The following is a 25,882-nucleotide window of genomic DNA, read 5'->3' as shown; positions in this document are numbered from 1 at the left end:
GCTTGACATTTGGATGAAAGCTGGTAAACAACTTGGTTTTCTGGCATTGTTACTGGCAGCAATGCATGTCAACATTTTACTGGGGTCCTGAATATAATTTTAGGGTTTATCAAGATAAATTTATTCAAATGAGCAATGTAACAGCTCGTCTTTATGTCAGAATGACTGCACAATGAAAAAGCCTTGACTCTTAGAGTCCTTGGACTGTCAGCTTTGTCTATTATGGGTATCACGTGACTTCCTACTGCCTCAATCGCATGAGTTGGAGATAGTGAAATTTTGTTCAATCTGGTTTGGGTTACTTTTCTTTGATATTATCTCTACTTTATTTCACAACTCATGTTTACAAAGGTTTTCGTAGATGGAACGTACGGTACCCTTTTTATCCCACTGCTTTGACGTTCTTATTGGATATGTTATAGTTATTTTAAAGATTATTCTTCTAATGCCATGTTTGGCAAAACGATTAAAAAATTCGCGTTGGATGGGAAGGAGTAAGTTACAAAGCGTAATATGAAAGTCATCATTACATTTGGTATGACAGTATAACACGGTTAGAAGTACCAAGTAACACTTAACTTAGTTACTCAGTTTAATGTTTGAACGCAATAGTTACTGTTTATAACACAAAACGTTTATAAGCAGTAACGCCTTGATCTATTTTTTTTACAAAAAAAGCGTTTAACTGATCTTTATGACGGATGTCAGAGCGACGATGCGATTCTCAGCACGATCGGAGAATGAGGATAAATTTATTCAACCATGAGATTCAACATACAATTCTGCTTCGTTTTTAGTCCTGCACACAAGCGCCGATTCCTCGAACCATTATTTAGGATTTTTATGAACACGACACTTTCTAGAATTTTTGCTAGCCTTTTGCCGTTCTGTCTTGGGTATTCTATAAGCTTAAATATAAAGTAGGCATATTATTTCACAATAGTCGATGCTATATGTTCGTGGTGTTTTGTAGCTATTCTACTTGAAACTTCGACAAATTGACTAACCTAAGTTACTACCACATTACCCACGAAGCGGTAACAATATATGTTTTCCATAATACCACAAAATAGTCAAATCGAATTATTTAAAAGGAGCATTTGCCATTTGCCAACAACATAAGACATATAGTTCTCATATTAATCTCGAAGTATGAACAGTCATTGAACAAAACATTCATTCTCCTAATAATGCTAGCTAATTACAAACGTTTATTCGATAACATATGTTATTTTGCTCAACAATAATACCTTCACAACGCTTCACGGAATGTTATGTTAAGATTAGACTCTTGTATTTTAAGGTAGCAATTTTTTTATGAAATTTGTAATCGAACGACATAACACGTATATGATAATTTGATAGTTATATAAAGGCCTTTGCTTTCTGTACTCAACCATGCCATTGTCTAATTCAATCGGCGTGTTCAAATGCAATTGCTAGGTAAAATCTCAAGACATCGATTTCAAATGGAAAATTTGTCAAAAAAGACATTTGGCTTTATAAAAACCATGATGGGCTTTGTATGGGTACTGTGCAACCATTCCACTAGGAATAAGAGAACAATGGAATGTTCGCTATATTCCATGACATTTGCATTGTAAATAAGAAAAATCCTTTGTTAAAATCGTCAAACATTGCTGATGTAACGTACTTGCCCAAGAATATGCACTCTCGTGTAAAGCATTTGACAGTCGCCCTATTTACAGACCTATTCGATTATAAATTAATACAGGGTGCAAAAACTTCAACATTTAAAATCAACACGTTTAGAATTTGCATGATTTAGTGGTATTTAATATATAATTACCTCAAACAAACGCAGTCGAAATGAAAGTCATGCTAGGGATTAAATAGCATGACTAAACTTGCAGGCTGGTTATGCTACTTCATATAACCCACAAGATTGACAGTTTTTTGAGCTGGTAATCCGAATCTATTTCTCGGTTAAATTATACTATCCAAATTAGGGGAAAATTGGCAAATAAGAGATTATTTGTTTACCTTGTGAAATAACCAGCGCAAGCAATTGCGAAATCTTAACAAGACATCACAGCAGGATAGAAATATGTTTGCAACGCAGTATAATAATTAACATTACAAAATTCACCAGACGTTTTAGCTGCTTGTACGTGTTATTAAACTGTATATTTTGCAAGCGAAAATTTGAATCGGGATTAAAAGAATAGTTATCAAAACTATTAAAGTATCTGTTGTTTAATGAGTATCTTAAAGGTAAGGATTTCGCAAATCATGTCAAATTTAAATCAGTTGTTTACCTTGCAATGTATTACAAGCTACGTAAGTCTTGTTGTGCATAAAAATGCCTGTCTAAAAGGATTGAATTGTTCGTTAGTTATGAGTTAAAACAATAAAAACAAAATACATAGCCATACATATAAATAAATATATAAGTGGAAAGATTGATCTGATCATAGATGTTCTCGAAATGGTAATGTCACAATCGCATGAGTAATGGAACCATTAGTATATTTGCAGTCAAGCCTCTTTGTAACCAGATAAATTAATCAAATTAAATCAAAAACGTTGCAAATTTACAATGTATAGGTGATATTAAAAGTCTAAGTTATTTACACATAATTATTGAAGGAAGAAAGACAATATCAACGTATTTAGGTAAGCGATACAATGCGTAAAAAATTATTAACTTCCTAAAACTTTAATGATTTTTAAAATTAGTTCTACTCATCTAAAAATTGGACCATAAATGTTTTCTACTAATATCTATTTAACTTTTGTATGTTTTTCAAAAAAATATTTCCACGTACAGTTACTTCACATCGTCCTTTGAGTCAGGAATAATCTTCTTAGTTCTTGAGCATTGCTGTAATATAATAAAACAGTGTACTTCTAAAGTGTTTCTTAAATTTGGACTCTTTTGATATCGTCGCATAAATAACTAGGGGTCAATAAAATGATTATATTTCCATTTTTTTCAAGTTGCAAGTTATACCTACTTTGCAATTGACAAAAAATATTTTAAATATTATAATACAAAAATACTTTACATTAGCATAAAAACATTTAAAATCAGTAAAATATGTGAGAATTTCAATAAATTATAGAGAGTGAACAACTTTCAATTTCACTAAATAATCTGCTTTTCAACCCACATTGGTCAAATTTTAACATTATTAATGAACTTTCAAGAACTGCCATTGATATCGTAATAGCTTAAACAATAATCTCCAGTGCAAGGAAGGTTTGCAAGACGTACAATTTTTTAAGAAAGACCGGATCCTGTATTATAAATAGATATTTCATTGCCATGAGACAGTTACGATTAAAAATGACACGAATGACGACAATATTGTTTGCTTAAAGCTACATAATAATTGCCCTGATTTGTAACTGATGGATATTGTCGACTTGTTTACACATTTGATACGTTAAATACCTAAGAAATAAATCACACAATTTTTACCACAGTAGAAAAAAGTAACTATCTACAATGAAAGAACTGCACGAGCATGACGCAATGTTATGCCACTGCGTGTAAAATCTACAAGATTTCAAAATTCTTGTTTTCTTTTTCAGTTGCGTGCATTTTTTCAGTTTTTCTGTACTAAGTAGTAGTTACTAGCACATTTTTGAATTTAGAATACTTTATTACGTGTTTGAATTCGTAATCTTATTATTTTTACAGTAGTGTTATTGTGAAGCATATTAAAACGGTTTATTTATTTTTGATATTTTAACCATAGACAATATTAATCCAATTGCTAATAACATATTGAGATGGCAAGAATCATGGTTGCTGCAGAGAACAGACCACAAGAAAAATTGACGGTGTTGGGTACAGGTGACTTTAGTCGTGCACTAACGAAGCGACTATCTTTGGCTGGTTATGACGTCATTATGGGAAGCCGGAATCCTGAAAGAAGTCGAAGATTGCCACATCTGTCATCGTTCAACATTGCATCCATAAATGATGCTTTAGAGCATTCTGGCATCATCTTTTTTGCTATTCCCATGCATGGATATGATAGCTTGGTGGCATCATCGGGCAGCCAACTAAATGGTTTGTATCGACTTCAATTTTTAAAAATTATCTTAACACAGTTTTTCAGGATTGGCATGAAGATCATAAAAAATGGTTGGAACATTGTACAGAATAATCGATTCGCAATTATTGATTATTTTTCAGACGTATTGGTCAATAGTGTCATAGTAACTAACAGTCTTTCGATCAAAAATCTTACGAATAGACACCTGCTGCAATTTAGCCTGCCAGTAATTAAATCAAATTCTCCTTCAAAGAAATTTAACCTATCCAAAGGTATTGTACTTAATTTTTATTAAAAGGAAAGATTGTTGTCGACGTAAGCAATCAAACGCAGACCTCTTTCAGAGGATTATCAAATGCTGAGTACCTATCCAGTCTAATACCTAAGGCTCACGTTGTGAAAGGCTTCAATGTGATATCTGCATGGGCATTGGAACAAGATATTTATGGAGGAAGTCGGACTGTTTACATTTGTGGAGACAATGCTGAAGCTAAAGAAAAGGTAAATGTTCCATTATTAGCAACTTTTCAGGGACGTGTGTCAAACAGCAAGGCAAAGGACAACTTTAGCGTAGAGATATTCAAAAGTAAATTTTTTGATACATGGCAGAGACGAAAATCAAGTTTAAGTCCATACGGTTAATGCATGGCTGTGCTAAATCGTCTAATACAATAATAAAGAACTATAAATAATGCACAATCCAAAAAGTAACATGGAACCAGTTGCCACTTGTGTGCAGAATAGTCGTGCTAGTATTTTTTCATAGCCCCGGTATTCGTTCTGGAGAATTGAGAAGTTATACGTGTATCTTGCGAAGATTAGACCAAAAACTGTCAAATGGCCAGTGGTGATTTCTTCTTAAGATAATTTTGTATATTTGAAAGCGTAACTTTCCGAAACAGTTTGTTTGACGTTCGTAATCATGAGGCTTTGTGACCTTCGAATGTTAAAAATAAGCTGCACCTTGAGTACATTTATTAGTACTAATGTTTGTTGATGTTCGTCTATGCAAAGTAACTATATCTTACAGTAAATGTCAAATCCCTTGAATATTACTTTCTTTGGAGATTTTTCTTGAGTCATAGTCGGTTGTGAAATTTTTGTAATATTGTGTTTTATTTGTAGCACTTTTGGCTAAAAGCCAGTTCATATTTGTTTCATTTTATCGTGTTTATGTAGAGATTTATGATTTCTCATACAAGATATTTAATTGTTAGTATTAGTCTGTTATTTTCGAGGGAACCATTTTCTCTTTCTCTCGTGATATTAAAAAGTAATGTATGTATGCAAAAATATAATTGAACGTTTAAATAGATGCTATATTCCATATAGTTCACTTCAACAAGCTTAAAATACTTTGGATAACGCATTATTTATAATGCCTTTGGCGCCCAATAACAAGACGTAAAACATACATAAGATTTAAGTCACAAAATCAAAAGATATTAAAGTTCTTCTTGAGAGTGAAGTTTTATTTTCCTATATGATTTTTGTGTACGTTTTGCAATGCTATGTAGCTCATGGCAATAACTTCTTGATAATTCATCTAAACATAGAACATTGCACATTTAAGATGCTCATCTTCAGAAAAGCGCAAACAATATTACGAAAATTACTAAAGTGTTAATGTCGTTACCGCAAAAGCCTAAACGACATGCATGCCAAACAAACTGTTTGTAAAAGATGGTTTTTGAAATGAAAATAACTTTTACGACTGCATAAACTAAGACCTTTTGTCAAAATTTTCATCCCCAAATCCACTTTTATCAACATATTTCTTCAGAACCAATGGGCTATTCAAAAATACTAGTAATTCCTCCTAGAAGGAGCTCTTGCTTCCACGAAAGCCTGCTCTATATACAACATCCCATGAAACAGCATATCATAGTTTTTTGTCTTACTTCCGCGTTTAATGTCATTATTGCTGTTCTGTCGATTTTTACATAAGAATAGAACGTTTAACATAGATAATACGGCAAGTTTCTATAATCTTCTAATTGAAAAATTGTTTTAATATTGCTTGTAAAGTTTCAAAATCAGTACACCTATTTTAAATCAATTTATTGTGAAGCTATTCTTATGAGCTTAATTTCTTTAACTGGCATATAAATGGGGTACTGTTGCTAAGCCCTCGCTTACCTTAAAAAGGGCAAGATGGTCGGATAAGCCTCCATAACCTGTGTCTCTCCTTTTTAAAATGTAACCATTGAAAGTCAGTAAAATGAATATTTTATACCCTCAATTAAAAACACGGACGTCTTTAAATGGTCTAAAGCACAGTGCGAGAATTAGAAATTACAATTTCCATAATCTAAATGTAATAGTAATACAATCATCACAATGCATTTGTTTAGAATATTTTTTTAATTCAGACTAGCATAAAACCTGTTTTTTTAATTTCATTGCAGTCGTCGACAATACTATCGTGAAAGTTTTTTTTATCTAATGCACTTATACATTAAATATTTATTTCTTCAGAAAATTGTATCATTAATGTTCCATTCAATTGTATCATACAACTTTTTTAAAATGATAGTAGTAAAAAAAGGGTTATCTTCAGAGGCGTAACTGTAACGTTAATTGGGGGGGGTGTATATTCATATATTCATTTGTGCCCAACTGATTCTTTTGAAATTCAAATCACTTTCAAAAGAAATCAGTAGGGCACAACGGAATATATGAATATGCACCATCCCCTCCAATTAACGTTCTACTTACGCCTCTGGTTATCTTAGTCACTGAATTTAATTTCAATAATGGACACCATGGATTTTGGGTTTATCGTTTTGCTTTAGGTTATGCAAATATCTCGAAAATGCAGTTTATCCCATTTGACCAAGGATCATTACAGGTTTCTCAAGCTATTGAAGGAAAGCCATTGGAATTGTTTCCTAGTTGGCGAGTAGCGATGATTATGTTTGGAATTCTATATTTGATTATGTTGCTGTTTTTTGTGTTGATTCGAGTAATAAGAAAGTTTCCCTTTACCAACTTTCCATTACAAAGTGTCAGTCTAATGAACGTGTTCACTGTGATTGGACTTTTGGATATGGTTTATCTCCCAGGATGCATTGCAGCTATTTTGCAGCTAATTTACGGTAACTTCTAAATTAACATTAAACTGCAGTCGATTCATTTAGTCAAATAAATTTGAGGGTACGCAAATTTAAATTTTTTCCTAAACATTTTAGTATTGCTTGTGCTTAAATGATGTAATAATAATCTACTTAACTCCTATATGTACGGTTATTTATATTAATTTGTATGCGCAGGATGGCCGTTACTAATAAGACGTCATCATGCACAATCTCTGAAAAAATTTCAACACATAAATGACAAAAGGCGCTTAGTTCCACGATTATTGCACATTTTAAAATCATAGTCAGGCTTAACAGAATATTTTACAACACTTAGAGAGCAGCTCTATTTTAACTTTCATGTTCTATCCTTTTATGCTGTCGCAAGTTTATATATTTAACAAATAAACATTTATACAAATATTCTGTTTATCATTGTGATATATAACGCAATTAAGCATTCATATTTAAAATTAAAAAAGCTTTTTTCACATCAGAAATACTTTATTTTAAGGTACCAAGTATCGTCGTTTTCCAAAGTGGCTTGACATTTGGATGAAAGCTCGTAAACAACTTGGTTTGCTGGCATTGTTACTGGCTGCAATGCATGGTTGTACGTCAATCCTTTATTGGGGTCCTGAATATAATCGTAGAGTTTATCAAGACAGGTCCATTCATATCAACAACGTAACAGTTCGTGTTTATGGACGAATGACTGCACAAGGCGAAGCTTTCTTGACGCTTGGAGTCTTGGGACTGTCAGCTTTGTCTATTTTGGGTATAACGTCACTTCCTACTGTTCTTAATCGCATGAGTTGGAGAGAGTGGAATTTTGTTCAATCTGGTTTGGGTTACTTTTCATTGATATTTTCTCTACTTCATTTTACAATCTATGCTTACGAAGGTATTATTAGATGGAAATTGGAGATCTTTTTCTATCCCACCATTTTGACTGTCATTATCGGATACGCCATCATCGTTTTAAAGATTATATTGTTGCTGCCTTGCTTGGATAAACGAGTAGAGAAAATTCGTGCTGGATGGGAACGAAATGAACAGATTTACGAAGTTTGAGCTTGAAGCTGTTAAGCTGTCAGTTACTTTAATATGGGAAAATGACATGTTTAGAGCACTCTTACTAGACTAAAAGCTGTATGTTGTCAGTTATAGTTTAAAATTACAGTTACAGCCACATAATTTTTATTACAGTGACAACATAATACTTACCGTTAAAACACCATAGTTATTGTTAGAAGTTAATAGCTATCATCACAAGATTGCATTTAATTCCATAACATTATAGTTACGGTTAAAACGTTATGTAATGACAACTGACTTCGTTTGTCATTTTAATTTATTAAACAAGAAGTAGATGCAAAATTGTTAATACATTACATAATAAAGATATGACAAAGTTTGTCGTTGTGTTTGTTATACATTATCCACACTCGTGCATGATGTAAAGTTTTGTAGTTTTGTTTTTTTAGATATCTCTTGATGACTTTTTATAATACTCAGTCTTCAAATAATGGTGATGTATCAATTAGAATACAAATAACAATCGTAAAACTTTGTGACGTAGAAGCTTTACTTTAAAAGATAAGAGACGTGTTCAACACTGGTGGAGTCTTTAAAAGCTAAGTTCAAGAGAAGAAAGAGCAAGTGGCATTGATGTCGACGAGCTGTCAGAGAAAGAAAGTTTGATTGAAGAGTTGTGCCAAAAAGAGGACAGCTTCCTTGAGGTAGCATCAGTTCAAAAGCAAAAGGAAAATGCAAATGCTATTGAGACAAGGCTGACAGCCTTTGACCGAGTGGGCGAAACAAACAAGAGAAAATCTGATGGGTAAAACTCAGCTGTTAAGCTGAAGAAACTACGCCGAGTAAGTTGTAAATTAGTTGAATATATGAGAGAAAGATTAAGCGAGGAAATTGATATCCGTCGTGCAGAACTAGTAATAAAAGAAATGAGCAAGAAATACAAAATAAATTGAGTACCCAAGCAGCCAAACAACAAACAGAAAACTTAAAAATGATGCAACAACAAAATCTAAAAATGATAGAGGCAAGCTTTACTTCTTCAGCAACAACAGCAATTTGTCAACAGCATTTCATGACATTATACAGACATTCACAACCAAGTAAGATTGTACGTGTTGTCAATTTCAAGGAAAGAATTCTTAACTGCTGTGTTTTAGTAATCTATGTAACTATGAATTTTTAATGTTTTGTTATTTGAAACATAATATCTTTCTCATTTACACTTCTCAGTATTTACATAACGTGGTATATACTTGCTAGTTGTGTGTGTGTTTAAAATATTTTGTTCATTTTGGCATTCATCAATTAGCCATAAAGTAGTTCTCCAAGGTTGGATTATCTAACTGAAAAACCTGGATGTTATATTTCCATACATGCAAGTGAGTGAATTTCTTAACAGTGCACAGACAATATATGCTTTTCCAACACTACTTACACCTATTTTGAGGGTTTTTTTTTGAAGTCCATGAACCGGAATGAGTTATCACATTTACAAACAACCATACCAAAGACAATCCGACTTCGCTCATTTGCTTGTTGAATATTTTCATTCTGTCTGTGATTACCTCATGCCAAAAGGAGCTTGTAGGTGAATCATCTGTGTATAAGCAGGATCCCCATGTATGCAAAATGGTCTCCCATCCAGAGAAAAAGCCTATTTTTCTAGGTCTTGAAGGAAGTTTGAGTCATCCAACATACTAGCATCATGTTTTTTTCCTTCTGTAATATAAAAAGTATTTGCTGGTGTTATAGACTGTTTTTACTTGTACAATATAGTATGATTTTCATTTAATTAATATAAGTATACCAACTGGATCATAAATATGTGCAATCAAACCATTTAGCAATGCCACACCCTGGAACTCCAAAGAATGAACTTTTTGGTGGCCATTGTAAACAATTCGCTGATGTTTTGTTGGCCATTGTAAACAATTCGCTGATGTTTTGTTGGCCGTGAAATTGGTCTGACCGTTCCATCAATATAGCCAAAAGCAATTTCGCAAGGTGCTCCTTTTTCATGGATTGTATAGGCATCAACCTGTAGATTTTTTAATCTTAAAAGCAGGGGCGGATCTAGAGTATGTCAAATCCGTCGCGCGACTGATGTTTGAAATTCAAAAACTACCTATTCATATTAATTAAAAATCATTAATTATTCTTACTTTATTATCGCATTTACTTCGTGATAAAAATCCAGCTTTATTTATTATTGAAAACTAATGACTAATGCAACGAATATCTCCTTGGTAACCAGATCAGTTGAATTTTACTTGACCTGGAATAACCGACTGATAAGCGGGGTGGCTTGACTGGTTCGACTAATAAAGGAGTCTATGAACGCTAGAAACGCTATTTTATTGGTCAATGGCCAGATCAGTGGACAGTCTGGAATAATCTCGACCGATAATAGGGTGGCGGACCTATAGGGTCCAATTGCTATCTTACAATTGGTTCATTTGAATTTTTGTCTTACTGTGATTGGTTTGACCGATTTCGACTGATAGCCAACTGAACTAACATAGTCAAGCTCACTGTCTGAATTGAATGTTTGATCGTTCATAGTAATTTCAGCATGATAGAAACTAAACTACAATCAGATGGAATTTATGGAAATCTTTACAAATTCATATGTTGACATGAAGGTGCTTTCAAACTGGGAACTTTTTTCAAGAGGGTGAAAATTTATGGATGAATTGTAAATGCTTGGCAAAGACGATCTCGCGAGCGACATTTCAGTCATTGATGTTCAAAAGCAAGCCAACATTGTTTTGAGTTTTATCAGCAGAAATTTACATCGAAAATCGTAAGAAGGACAAGTGAAGTGTATGCATGAATGCAATATATCAAAGTCAATTAATGCGAGTGTGTGATGCGATTTATGTTAATATGGCGTATGGTAAGCAGATTGATGCTTCTAAAATTGTTGTTGCCGAAGGACTTTTAGCTATGATTTCTTTAATGCTTGGGGAATCGTGGCCGTTTTATGGCATCGAATTCCCACATTCCTTCAAATGTATTTCAATGGACAAAATATCTGTAGCCATAAGGTGCCATGCTATTATTTACCATACTATAAACAAATGTTTGGGGATTTTCAGTTTACGATCATTCATCATTCAATCATTGGACAGTTATACTACATATTGTTTAAGATTTGATAAAACTAACATTGATTACATGAGAAACTGTTTACTATAACCTGTGATTTTTAGTCTTTTCAGATCCATGAAGCTTTTTATTTTGACAATTTGAGTAGAATGGTATTAAACCTGAGTAATTCACATACATGAAATGTTGCCCCATGTCACATATTGTCCCCTTTAGTAACTGAGCACCTCATGTAGAGATGTAAAGGTGTAATCTACGGCTCATACCAGATTGTTTGCCATAAATTCCAAAGGGCTATTGATGTATGAATAGCATTTTCTATAAAGTAAAATGTCTTCCAATGTATGCAGATAAACCTTGAAATTTGGCAAACAGCAGCAAAGTATTTTTCATGATCACTAGGTAATTTTTCTGATGATCAGTATAATTTCTAAACTAAATTATTTCAGATTTACATTTAAACGAGCTTTGATCATATGAAAAGATATTTATCATAACCAGTAAGCATGACATGAACCAATTTTAACATTCATGTAATTATATAATTAAAGACATGTTGTTGTTACATTCTGTTTGTATTTGCAAATACAATGCTACTAGTGATTGCTATATAGCACACCTTGCATATACTTACAGAAGATAATAGTCTAGTGAAATGCCTAAGAAACATTCATGGCATTAAGCTGTCCTTAACTGCAATTTTTCACTTTGATAATTTTCTTAATCTTGACAGAAAAATTTTGAGTTTTTTCAAAAGTGAATTTGCTGGCTCTGATGTGAGATGGGTAAAGGGTTACAATAAACTTGCATGGTTTGAAGTCTGAGTTTCTTTATTTATGAACTGTCACTTGTAGCACCAAATTTAACTTAACTTATTACATAGAGGTTTAAATGGGGCCTCTAGGGGTCCATGCCTGACAACTTGGTAGAAATTTTTAAAGACTATATCTGTTTTGAATAGCATTTTAAAATAAATTTTATGCCTTCTAGACATGCTAATGAGCCATATATTTGGCATGATAATGAGCCTAAATATTTGGCAAAACATTCAAGTATTGTTCACTTCATTTTTTTCGAAAACGTAAGCAAAATGTGTTGTTTTTACCGAAAACGATGCCCACAAAATACATCTTTGTATTGCCTAAAACGCTGAAAATGGCATTTTAGAATTTGAAATTCAAAATTCTCAAGGGAGAATGCCTCAGACCCCGGCGGAGTGCCTCCGACGTTTTATGACTGATGTTTGAAAAATCCTAGATCCGCCCCTGCTTAAAAGATCATAATTCCATTCTGTAACTTTCTGCTTATGATGATTATAGATGAAGTCAATGATTGTATTTGCAATCATACACAACTCAGAAATGGTAACCCAAATCTGCCAATCACATCTGAAAATCGACAAGGGTAAGAAAAACGATTTAAAAGAGTGCATGGTTGCTAGATAGAAGGATATGAAAACGGATTGCACTTATAGTATTCACCTGGAAATAAATCAAGAATAGTTAAGTCCCAACGCACCACGGAATGTTATGTTAAGTTTAGACCCTCGTATTTTAAGGTAGCAATTTTTTTATGAAATTTTTAACCGAGCGACATAACACGTATATGATAATTTGATAGTTATATAAAGGCCTTTGCTTTCTGTACTCAACCATGCCATTGTCTAATTCAATCGGCGTGCTCAAATGCAATTGCTAGGTAAATCTCAAGACATCGATTTCAAATGGAAAATTTGTCAAAAAAGACATTTGGCTTAACAAAAACCATGATTGGCTTTGTATGGCTACTGTGCAACCATTCCACTAGGAATAGGAGAACAATGGAGTGTTCGCTATATTCCATGACATTTGCATTGTAAATAAGAAAAATCCTTTGTTAAAATCGTCAAACATTGCGATGTAACGTACTTGCTCCAAGAATATGCACTTCAAAGCATTTGACAGTCGCCCTCATCACAGACCTATTCGATTATAAATTAATACAGGGTGCAAAAACTTCAACATTTAAAATCAACACGTTTAGAATTTGCATGATTTAGTGGTATTTAATATATAATTAACTCAAACAAACGCAGTCGAAATGAAAGTCATGCTAGGGATTAAATAGCATGACTAAACTTGCAGGCTGGCTATGCTACCTCATAAAACCCACAAGATTGACAGTTTTTTGAACTGGTAATCCGAATCTAATTCTCGGTTAAATTATACTATCCAAATTAGGGAAAAATTGGCAAATAAGGGATCATTTGTTTACCTTGTGAAATAACCAGGGCAAGCAATTGCGAAATCTTAACAAGACATCACAGCAGGATAGAAATATGTTTGCAACGCAGTATAATAATTAACATTACAAAATTCACCAGACGTTTTAGCTGCTCGTACATGTTATTAAACTGTGTATTTGGCAAGCGAAAATTGGAAGCGGGATTAAAAGAATAGTTATCAAAACTATTAAAGTATCTGTTGTTTAATGAGTATCTTAAAGGTAAGGATTTCGCAAATCATGTCAAATTTAAATCAGTTGTTTACCTTGCAATGTATTACAAGCTACGTAAGTCTTGTTGTGCATAAAAATGCCTGTCTAAAAGGATTGAATTGATTGTTAGCTATGAGTTAAAACAATAAAAACAAAATACATAGCCATACATATAAATAAATATATAAGTGGAAAGATTGATCTGACTATAGACACCTCGAAATGGTAATGTCACAATCGCATGAGTAATGGAACCATTAATATTTGCAGTCAAGCCTCTTTGTAACACAGATAAATTAATCAAATTAAATCAAAACGTTGCAATTTATTAATGTATAGGTGATATTAAAAGTCTAAGTTATTTACACATGATTATTGAAGGAAGAAAGACAATATCAACGTATTTAGGTAAGCGATACAATGCGTAAAAAATTATTAACTTCCTAAAACTTTAATGATTTTTAAAATTAGTTCTACTCCTCTAAAAATTGGACCATAAATGTTTTCTAGTAATATCTATTCAACTTTTGTGTGTTTTTCAAAAAAATATTTCCACGTACAGTTACTTCACATCGTCCTTTGAGTCAGGAATAATCTTCTTAGTTCTTGAGCAATGCTGTAATATAATAAAAACAGTACTTCTAAAGTGTTTCTAAATTTGGACTCTTTGATATCGTCGCATAAATAACTAGGGGTCAATAAAATGATTATATTTCCATTTTTTTCAAGTTGCAAGTTATACCTACTTTGCAATTGACAAAAAATATTTTAAATATTATAATACAAAAAGTACTTTACCATGGCATAAAAAACATTTAAAATCAGTAAAATATATGAGAATTTCAATAAATTATAGAGAGTGAAGTACTTTCAATTTCACTAAATAATCTGCTTTTCAACCCACATTGGTGAAATTTTAGCATTATTTATGAACTTTCAAGAACTGCCATTGATATCGTAATAGCTTAAACAATAATCTCCAGTGCAAGGAAGGTTTGCAAGACGTACAATTTTTTAAGAAAGACCGGATCCTGTATTATAAATAGATATTTCATTGCCATGAGACAGTTACGATTAAAAATGACACGAATGACGACAATATTGTTTGCTTAAAGCTACGTAATAATTGCCCTGATTTGTAACTGATGGATATTGTCGACTTGTTTACACATTTGATACGTTAAATACCTAAGAAATAAATCACACAATTTTTACCACAGTAGAAAAAAGTAACTATCTACAATGAAAGAACTGCACGAGCATGACGCATTGTTATGCCACTGCGTGTAAAATCTACAAGATTTCAAAATTCTTGTTTTCTTTTTCAGTTGCGTATATTTTTTCAGTTTTTTCCTGTACTAAGTAGTAGTTACTATTATATTTTTGAATTTAGAATACTTTATTACGTGTTTGAATTCGTAATCTTATTATTTAATCATCTCAATAATACAGTAGTGTTATTGTGAGGCATTATAAAACGGTTTATTTATTTTTGATATTTTAACCATAGACAATATTAATCCAATTGCTGATAACATATTGAGATGGCAAGAATCATGGTTGCTGCAGAGAACAGACCACAAGAAAAATTGACGGTGTTGGGTACAGGTGACTTTAGTCGTGCACTAACGAAGCGACTATCTTTGGCTGGTTATGACGTCATTATGGGAAGCCGGAATCCTGAAAGAAGTCGAAGATTGCCACATCTGTCATCGTTCAGCATTGCATCCATAAATGATGCTTTAGAGCATTCTGGCATCATCTTTTTTGCTATTCCCATGCATGGATATGATAGCTTGGTGGCATCATCGGGCAGCCAACTAAATGGTTTGTATCGACTTCAATTTTTAAAAATTATCTTAACACAGTTTTTCAGGATTGGCATGAAGATCATAAAAATGGTTTGGAACATTGTACAGAATAATTGATTCGCAATTATTGATTATTTTTCAGACGTATTGGTCAATAGTGTCATAGTAACTAACAGTCTTTCGATCAAAAATCTTACGAATAGACGCCTGCTGCAATTTAGTCTGCCTGTAATTAAATCAAATTCTCCTTCAAAGAAATTTAACCTATCCAAAGGTATTGTACTTAATTTTTATTAAAAGGAAAGATTGTTGTCGACGTAAGCAATCAAACGCAGACCTCTTTCAGAGGATTATCAAATGCTGAGTACCTATCCAGTCTAATACCTAAGGCTCACGTTGTGAAAGGCTTCAATGTGATATCTGCATGGGCATTGGAACAAGATATTTATGGAGGAAGTCGGACTGTTTACATTTGTAGACAATGCTGAAGCTAAAAAGTGTAAATGTTCCATTATTAGCAACTTTTCAGGGACGTGTGTCAAACAGCAAGGGAAAGGACAACTTTAGCGTAGAGATATTCAAAAGTAAATTTTTTGATACATGGCAGAGACAAAAATCAAGTTTAAATCCGTACGGTTAATACATGGCTGCGCTAATTTGTCTAATACAATAATAAAGAACTATAAATAATGCACAATGCAAAAAGTAACATGGAACCAGTTGCCACTTGTGTGCAGAATAGTCGTGCTAGTATTTTTTCATAGCCCCATTCGTTCTGAGAATTGAGTAGTTATAATGGATCTTGGCGAAGATTAGACCAAAAACTGTCAAATGGCCAGTGGTGATTTCGTCTTAAGATAATTTTGTATATTTGAAAGCGTAACTTTCCGAAACAGTTTGTTTGACGTTCGTAATCATGAGGCTTTGTGACCTTTGAATGTTAAAAAAAAGCTGCACCTTGAGTACATTTATTAGTACTAATGCTTGTTGATGTTCGTCTATGCAATGTAACTATATCTTACAGTAAATGTCAAATCCCTTGAATATCACTTCTTTGGAGATTTTTCTTGAGTTATAGTCGGTTGGGAAATTTTTGTAATAGTGTGTTTTATTTGTAGCACTTTTGGCTCAAAAGCCAGTTCATATTTGTTTCATATCATCGTGTTTATGTAGAGATTAATGATTTCTCATATAAGATATTTTATTGTGAGTATTAGTCTGTTATTTTCAATGGAACCATTTTCTCTTTCTCTCGTGATATTAAAAAGTAATGTATGTATGCAAATATGTAAATGAACGTTTACATAGATGCTATATTGCATATAGTTCACTTCAACAAGATTAAAATACTTTGGATAACGCATTATTTATAATGCCTTTGGCGCCCAATAACGAGACGTAAAAATTACATAAGATTTAAGTCACAAAATTAAAAGATATTAAAGTTCTTCTTGAGAGTGAAGTTGGATTTTGGGTTTATCGTTTTGCTTTAGGTTATGCAAATATCTCGAACAATGCAGTTTATCCCGTTTGACCAAGGATCACTACAGGTTTCTCAAGCTATTGAAGGAAAGCCATTGGAATTGTTTCCTAGTTGGCGAGTAGCGATGATTATGTTTGGAATTCTATATTTGATTATGTTGCTGTTTTTTGTGTTGATTCGAGTAATAAGAAAGTTTCCCTTTACCAACTTTCCATTACGAAGTGTCAGTCTAATGAACGCGTTCACTGTGATTGGACTTTTGGATATGGTTTATCTCCCAGGATGCATTGCAGCTATTTTGCAGCTAATTTACGGTAACTTCTAAATTAACATTAAACTGCAGTCGTTTCATTTAGTCAAATAAATTTGAGGGTAGGCAAATTTAAATTTTTTCCTAAACATTTTAGTATTGCTTGTGTTTAAATTATGAAATAATAATCTACTTAACTCCTATATGTACGGTTATTTATATTAATTTATATGCGCAGGATGGCCGTTACTAATAAGATGCAGCTCTATTTTAACTTTGATGTTCTATTCTTTTATGCTGTCGCAAGTTTATATATTTAACAAATAAACATTTATACAAATATTCTGTTTATCATTGTGATATATAACGCAATTAAGCATTCATATTTAAAATTAAAAAAATTTTTTTCACATCAGAAATACTTTATTTTAAGGTACCAAGTATCGTCGTTTTCCAAAGTGGCTTGATATTTGGATGAAAGCTCGTAAACAACTTGGTTTGCTGGCATTGTTACTGGCTGCAATGCATGGTTGTATGTCAACCCTTTATTGGGGTCCTGAATATAATCGTAGAGTTTATCAAGACAGGTCCATTCATATCAACAACGTAACAGTTCGTGTTTATGGACGAATGACTGCACAAGGCGAAGCTTTCTTGACGCTTGGAGTCTTGGGTCTGTCAGCTTTGTCTATTTTGGGTATAACGTCACTTCCTACTGTTCTTAATCGCATGAGTTGGAGAGAGTGGAATTTTGTTCAATCTGGTTTGGGTTACTTTTCATTGATATTTTCTCTACTTCATTTTACAATCTATGCTTACGAAGGTATTATTAGATGGAAATTGGAGATCTTTTTCTATCCCACCATTTTGACTGTCATTATCGGATACGCCATCATCGTTTTAAAGATTATATTGTTGCTGCCTTGCTTGGATAAACGAGTAAAGAAAATTCGTGCAGGATGGGAACGAAATGAACAGATTTACGAAGTTTGATCTTAAAGCTATTAGGCTTTCAGTTACTTTAATATGGGAAAATGACATGTTTAGAAGCACTTTTACTACACTAAAAACTGTATGTTGTCAGTTTTAGAATAAAATTACAGTTACAGCCACATAATGTTTATTACAGTGACAACATTATACTTACCGTTAAAACACCATAGTTATTGTTAGAAGATAATAGCTATCATCACAAGATTGCACTTAATTCCATAACATCATAGTTACGGTTAAAACGTTATGTAATGACAACTGACTTCGTTTGTCATTTTAATTTATTAAACAAGAAGTAGACGCAAAATTGTTAATACATTACATAATAAAGATATGACAAAAGTTTGTCCTTGTGTTTGTTATACATTATCCACACTCGTGCATGATGTAAAGTTTTGTAGTTTTGTTTTTTTAGATATCTCTTGATGAGTTTTTTATAGTACTCAGTCTTCAAATAATGGTGATGTATCAATTAGAATACAAATAACATGGATGGACAACTTCATATTGGGATATGTCGCTACTTACGCTTGGAAACTTGATATGACAAAGGCGTACCATCTCTTTCTTTTCAATGCATAGGTGACTTTTCAATGCAATGCTACTTTGTATGAGGATTAACTATTCTGCTATGGAGCGTTGGGAATATTTTTTAACGACATGTTCAATAATTACTCATGTTCAATTAAAACAGCCATTGTCTAGTCAAACTATACAACTGTAGAAAGCTGTTAAATTTTTGTTTTAATTTGATCTAAGAATCATATATCTTCAAAGCAGAAAAATATAATGAATTTTTTTCAATGTTTTCGTACCTTTTAAATAAAAAGTACTTATGTATTTCTAGCTTCTTCATCAAAAATGCCAAAAGTGATTGGACTGTTTTTACTAATCCCAAGTTTAATAAAGCTGTAATAAGAGCGAATGTGTTCAAAGAACATAGACAGACTATTCGGGTTCATATAAACAATATCATATATTGTAGAATGACAATAATAAAATCTGTGCACTGATTGATCTGTTTGCATTAGCCTGTACTAACCTATCTTAGCTCAATCACTGCAGCTCAGTTAATTTCATACATGTATTAAAGAGCGTTTGCTAATCAATCATCAATGCATGTTAGAGGATTAATTAAGACGTTTCTTTTGAATTTAGCTGTTTCGCATTACTGTTGTTTTATAAAAGAAATAAAAGACGTTTATCCTGTTGGCACTGGCTTATGCAAAGTTGCAAACCTCGTAGACGTTTGGAAGAACTTTTGAACAAGTTCTCGACCTTCGGTCTCGAAAGAAACCCAAAATATGTAATTAAACTTCTATTATATTGTCTGTATTACATCCGTCTAGGCGATGCTCAAGAGCTCGGTCAAGCCGAGTTAGGTGTTGTTGACGAGAATGATCCCATAGCATTACCGCTGGTCAAAAACCATTTACGAATTTGACTCGAAGAAAAAAAACACTTGGAAAAGAGTTTAACTATGCAGACGATACAGTTTGAAACAATTATTTTTATAAACGAAAACTAGAAAAGTGAAAGCCAACCAGTAAAAAACAGCAAGGACGAGAAAGAAGACAAGCTCCATTTAAGGTCAAATATTGCCATAAAATAAACCTTTTAATAACCTCACTTTCTCAGTCTTTACTGAGAAAAATCGGACCTCTGTTATTTTGTAGAAATCTCGCCCTACGGGCTCGGGCTGTACAAAAAAATTTCGGTGCCATATTTCTCCATATAGACCTCGAGCTCAGTTATTAAGGGCTTATTTTTTCCAAGCAAGAGTAAAAAAATTTAACAACATTGACTTTGTATGCAAATGTCGCAGCGGATTAGAACTCCCTACCAGGGGCGGATGTAGGATTTTTCAAACATCAGTCATGGAACGCGGATGCGATCCGCTTCTGGGAAGAGTCCGAAGCTTTCTCCCAGGGAAATTTTGAATTTCCGAGCATTGGAAATGCCATTTTCAGCCTTTTAGAGCAATACAAAATGTATTTTGTGGGCAACGTTTTTTCAAAAAAGAAAAGAAGTGAAATATACTTGAATGTTTTGCCAAATATTTAGGCTCATTATCATACCAAATATATCTCTCATTACCATGGCTAGGAACATAAAATTTATTTTTGCAATAATGCTATTCCAAAAAAGATATTGTCTTTAAAAATTTCTACCAAGTTGTTAGGCATAGAGCCCCCTAGAGACCCCATTCAAACATTATATAATTACATGAATGTTAAAATTGGTTCATGTGTCATGCTTATTGGTTATGATAAATACATTTACATATGATCAAAGCTCATTTAAATGTAAACTTGAATTAATTTAGTTTAGAAATTATAATGATCATTAAAAAATTACCTACTGGTCATGAAAAATACTTTGCTGTTTTGCCAAATTAATAAAGAAATATTGTAATTTCGCGAGAGGTGAAGCGGAATCCGCTTTCTAAACACCTTTTGATGCTAATTAAGAGAGTTTTTAAATTGTTTTACGTCTATATGTCTTAGTAATAATGCAGTTAGCTTGTGTAAATAAAAAAGCACTTATTGTTTATGGCTTTCATAATGCTCCGCGTCACTGGTAATCGCTGGCGAATAATCTAATTTAAAATATACGACGGATGAATTTAAAATATCATTTGTATAACGAAGGAATGATAGAAGACCAACGGTTGAGCCGGAACACGGCATTTTGCAGTCAATATTTCAGGTTGAGTACACTCTCCAATTCAATTCTAAAATCAAAACTAACAGCAAAAAATCGAAGTAACAGAAATAAATACATGGATTTTAGTTGTATTTACAGATATGGAACATAAGTACTGAGTAAGAAGTAGTCAAACGGAATGAATTGCAATATGCTCATATACGTATGTCACAAAAGCATGGCGGACTTTGAAAAGGGGTGATTTGAACTTTATAAACAAAAAAATGAAATAATATACCAAATGCATGAAAAAGAGTTTTGCGGGCTTACGTTTCATAATTATTACAAACTGTGATTATGGACCAAGCCTTTTATCATAGCGATGATATTCCAAAAAAGTTGCTTCCACCCACTCTTGAAATGTTCCATTTCCTGCTGTGATCAGATATTGAGAATTGGCAACAAGCTTTTTGTCGGCAAGTGCAATTACACCTCGATCTACTGAGTCAGAGGATGGAATGTATGTAATGGCTTGAGATTGCGCTACAATATAATCAATCAGATCGTTGAAAACATTTTCATCTAATTTTTTTTGTCTTTGATATCTGACCAGCCACGACGAGCCATACTTCCCCATATCAGTTGCAACGAATACACGAGATAAATGTGTTTGTTCCTTTACAAGATTTAAAATCTAAAAAAATGAAGAAAAATATATACCTACAATTGCATTCGCTCATAAAGTTGAGAGAGTTTGCACACACCGCTAAACTTCACATAACAAGAGCAAGACAATGTTGAGTGCATGTTGAGTCAACATGTTCAGCCGTTTGCACGTAGCTTTATACGTTTAGATGACTTAACAATTTTTTCTTAACATTTTTTTCCGAAATACGCAATAAGGTCCATGTAATTTTGTCTAAATAAAACCAATGTAACCTAAACTAAACGCACGAGAATTTATTAGAGAACATTTAAGAATCAAAGAAGACCGATAGTGAAGATTATCGAAAGAATCTAAAGTTTACATTGGACTGATTGGACTAAGCTTGTCTAACGTTATCCTAACCAATGCTTTTGTCATTTGATACCACATCCACTATTAAATTCAGTTGTAATTTCTTATGAATCGTGATATGCGAACTTAAAAAGGGAGGTAATCTCCAACAGCTACCGAGCTATTTCTACATAATCACATCATATTCCAAACAATAAGAAACTTATAGCTTTTTCCGAAGCAGATCTTTTAACAGTTACAATAACGGACAGGAAAATTCAGTAATTGAAATACAAAAGTTTTTATTTTCAGGGATTTGAAAAAAACTTCTTCCTTCCTTTATATAGGAATGAAACACTGGCTTATATATACGTTGGTAGTCTTTTTTTATATTTGATTCTACTTGTTAGAACAACTAACACGATATTACCGAAATTTGATTTCCATTATTCCAAAGCAATAAATCCCACTTTTTAAGAATTCAAAAATGTTAAAATTGTCATTTGTATTTTTTAATGTAGCTTTTGTGTATAAATTTTTCAAAAGTTTATTTTTATTTCGCTTAGTGATAGTCGTATAAATGCATAGAGTAAAATGGATAATCGCTTTTAATTCTGTATTTATTTGACATACGAGCTAGCGCATTTCTTAATGCTGGAATTAATTTTTTAAACCAATTTACCATAAGATCAATATTAGGGAGGGCGAGACTTATTCAAATTCGTAACTGGAAGGGCACGTGACTCCTCCGTTCTTTACTTCAACTTAAAGAAAGTCTCCTTTAATTTTCAAATTGTACTTCGTCATTGGTCTTCGTCACTAAGGAGACATGTGTTGGGACTTTACAGCAATGACCGTGAGCAACATGTAAAATAGATTATTTTTTTCGTACTACTAACATAACAGAGCCAATTGTGCAATGGAAGAGTAAACTTATTCCATGCTAAATATAGTAGCTTTAATAATTTATTCGGGTAGTTTACAATGGCTTCTTATGAACTGAATGAAACTTTCCAACCCTTGTAGGTTTTGCCCAGATTGCCGCATTAATAACTGAAGCTATTAGAATACTTTCATTCAGAGGTTTTGCAGCAGAGGTTGAAGCTGCACTCTTGCTATCAGCACCAAATACATTAATGATATTTGCCGATTTTTTCAGCACAGTCTTAGGGCATCTTCCATCGAGATTATTGCCACAGTCTTACTTTAATTTGAGCAGTTTTCAGAATGCATTATCGGATCGCCAAGAGGCAGAAATAGCATATCTTTTTAATCTTTATAAACATCACGGGCAACACTACAAATTTGGAGAGGAATGTCGTACTAATATACCACACTACAAGTACAAAAACCACCGTCAACGAAGCACGCCAAGAACTATTTGCTCAGAAAGCAAGGACTCTTGATGCCATTCCTTCAACTAACGGCGCATTTCACGAACACACTAAACGTGCAGTGTCCCAAGGGATATGATGGCGGGTGAATTAAATTTTCCTACAATGGAACTGCCTTCACCAAGTGAATGTGGATAGGAGGAGAGGTCTGAAGGATGGAAACCTTACTCTGTCAAGATCAATTATTACTCATGCACTTATATCCATAAAAAGGTGCAATGTTATCTCAAAATACTATGAAACTAGTAGTAATCGCCATACAAACACGAGCTCTAATTTCAAAAATTACGGAAACAAAAAAATGTAATTGATGATTGCAATGAATTGCAGAGTTGGCAATTTTTTGATATCTTTTTTAGTTTTAAGTATCGTTAGTAGGCTCAGGCTAAAAGCAAAGAACTTTGCTTGTCTTTCTTGCAAATAGATTGTTTATGCTACATGCAGTTAAGTCTTAAAGATCAATATAAAATGTAAAACGGTCGGTTTGTATTATAGGGAGGGTAGCGTGCGTACAGGTTGCCAAGATAAAAGCGGATGCAGTTATACAGTACGTCATTTTCAAAATTTTCAGGGTCATATTTTAAAGAATGAATTAAAAATTAAAAAAAAAGAGAGATAAAAACTTACATTAAGGACCATGTCAATGCATTTTCTTAAATAATCCATGTTTCTAGTTCGAAGTATATACTCGCCTCTCACATAAACAGCTATGTAACTGCTATCAAGAAACTTGTTAGCGACATATTTTACTTGATTTTCAACAGCAATTCCTGTACGTAAAGCATAGGTAAGATCCTTTGACGTGAATTTAAGATCATCTTCCGAGAATTCTAATCGATAAGAGTCGTCATAAATCCCTCTCCAATGAAATACGTTAAGACATTTGTGTTCTTTTACAATCTCTTCTTCAAGTTTTTTCCAGTCTGTTATCACCGCTGAATGGACACAGTATTGTCTACCAGGCGCACGACTCATAGCTTTGTCGAGAAAGTTACACTCGGTCCATCCATGCTGATAAGCATTGGCTGTAATTTTACGAATATTATCGTCTTTTACGTGAAACTTAGAGTGAAGTACATTTTTTGAGCTTTCAGAATTGTCAATGAAGTGTATGCTTACATGATCGGGATCTTCAGCTGGACATTCGCGAATATATTCGTCCTTGTTTACCAGTCCAGCGTAATTACTCGCGATGAGCAAGTCCTTCATGTAATCAATATTATAATAACATTCAAAATCCAACCAAGACTCGTCAGAACCTAATTTTGTGTGTTTAACGAAAGGTTTGACCACGTATCTTTTACTTCGTCCCGCTTGCGCACAGAGACTTAAGAATGATCGTGTATTCATTGATAGTTGATCATTAAACATATAATGTACATATACATATTTCTTTGATACTTCAGGAGCAAGCTGGTTAGCTTTTGAAACATCAATTATTGTTGGAAAGTTTGTTGTTATATTTACAATATCGATGATTTCCTTTGCAGAGTGTGGGTCTTCAGTGATATAAATACGTATGTTTCTGACAAAGACGTCTCTAATCATGCTTCGTATCATTTCAAAATTATATCCGTTGAAGGATTCAATTGAATAAATACCAGAACGTGCGAGTTTGTTTCGTCTATTTGGCAGCTTCATCCAAAGGTGGCAGTAAAATATTACAATACAGAGAAGAAATGGGAGAAACAATTTTCTCCTACAACGCATTTCAATGGATATTTTCTCAATCAAAAACTTTCCGAAACTTCTTGTATTCTTATTAATGACTCTCCGAACATACATACTCTTCATATATGAATTACAAGCATAGATAATTTACATAATTTAAACACATGAACAATTTTTTAAAATTTTGGTATTTCTGGTATGCATGATGTTTTCCATAATTTTGTTGTAGCACAAGAGTCGTTAGACATTTTAAGCAGCCGACAATTTTCTTTTTTATTTGAAGCGAACATTTTTTGGCATGCTTTATGCAATCTTCGGTTCAAAGCGAATAGGACGTTTTCATAGATACAATGTTATACAAATATATTAAGTAATGAAACGGAAGTATAGCTCAGTTATTCATAATTACTTAGAAGTGTTATGCATAGTCTAAAATGTCTCCGGATATCTTGCCACTCTCAAACCATGATTGTATTTAGCCTTTCTGAGGACATGGTGTTCTTAACACCAGTTTGACAACTCTGCTGCCAAATGCGCTAGAATGGAAAATTTTGTTCCTCGCGCCTTGCTTCAATTAATTTCTTTTATAGTTGTTGGAACTTCTTTAAAGACTTTGCTAAAATCAAAGACTCTATTATCAAATGTAGAGATGTGGACTCAAGAACCTTTCAAATTCAACTTAGCCTTAAGGTTATCTCTCCACCAAATAAGTTCGTCTTGTGGAATTGGAGAGAGTTCTGCTATCAAGATTTATGATTAACGGAGAAAGAATGCCGTGTGTATGACTTCTTGTAAGTGGCGGAAGTGAAATAGGCTGCAAAGACTATTCCAAAAACTATATGCTGATTTACTTCAGAAAACATTTCTAGAGAAGACTAGACTTGCTACTATATATGTAGTATAATTAATAC

The 25,882-nt window shown here is 33.1% G+C and overlaps 2 protein-coding genes and 2 long non-coding RNA genes across 4 annotated transcripts; 2 read left to right on the top strand and 2 right to left on the bottom strand.

Annotated features, from left to right (window-relative positions):
• Nucleotides 1-302: 302 nt before the first annotated feature.
• On the bottom strand, nt 303-1,338 carry LOC124457711. Its single transcript, XR_006952745.1, has 2 exons — nt 1,251-1,338; nt 303-908 (listed from the first exon to the last, which is right to left on the bottom strand). It is a non-coding gene; the product is annotated as an uncharacterized LOC124457711 (long non-coding RNA).
• Nucleotides 1,339-3,745: 2,407 nt separating this feature from the next.
• LOC124457559 (metalloreductase STEAP4-like) lies at nt 3,746-18,602 on the top strand. The gene is made up of 4 exons (XM_047007793.1): nt 3,746-4,042; nt 4,327-4,529; nt 17,031-17,334; nt 17,704-18,602. Exons 1-4 carry the CDS (start codon nt 3,760-3,762, stop codon nt 18,261-18,263), a joined length of 1,350 nt encoding a protein of 449 aa, XP_046863749.1. The 5' UTR covers nt 3,746-3,759; the 3' UTR covers nt 18,264-18,602.
• LOC124457560 lies at nt 13,631-15,998 on the top strand. Its single transcript, XR_006952656.1, has 3 exons — nt 13,631-13,735; nt 15,237-15,553; nt 15,838-15,998. It is a non-coding gene; the product is annotated as an uncharacterized LOC124457560 (long non-coding RNA).
• A 2,332-nt stretch (nt 18,603-20,934) lies between the features above and the next one.
• On the bottom strand, nt 20,935-25,084 carry LOC124457550. Its single transcript, XM_047007783.1, has 2 exons — nt 23,928-25,084; nt 20,935-21,603 (listed from the first exon to the last, which is right to left on the bottom strand). Exons 1-2 carry the CDS (start codon nt 25,008-25,010, stop codon nt 21,265-21,267), a joined length of 1,422 nt encoding a protein of 473 aa, XP_046863739.1. The 5' UTR covers nt 25,011-25,084; the 3' UTR covers nt 20,935-21,264.
• Nucleotides 25,085-25,882: the final 798 nt, after the last annotated feature.

This window comes from Xenia sp. Carnegie-2017, unplaced genomic scaffold (assembly GCF_021976095.1).
Source record: "Xenia sp. Carnegie-2017 unplaced genomic scaffold, XeniaSp_v1 HiC_scaffold_6, whole genome shotgun sequence".
Taxonomy (NCBI): domain Eukaryota; kingdom Metazoa; phylum Cnidaria; class Anthozoa; order Malacalcyonacea; family Xeniidae; genus Xenia; species Xenia sp. Carnegie-2017.
Note: the sequence above shows the minus strand (reverse complement) of the source record. Positions and strands in the feature narration are given on the sequence as shown.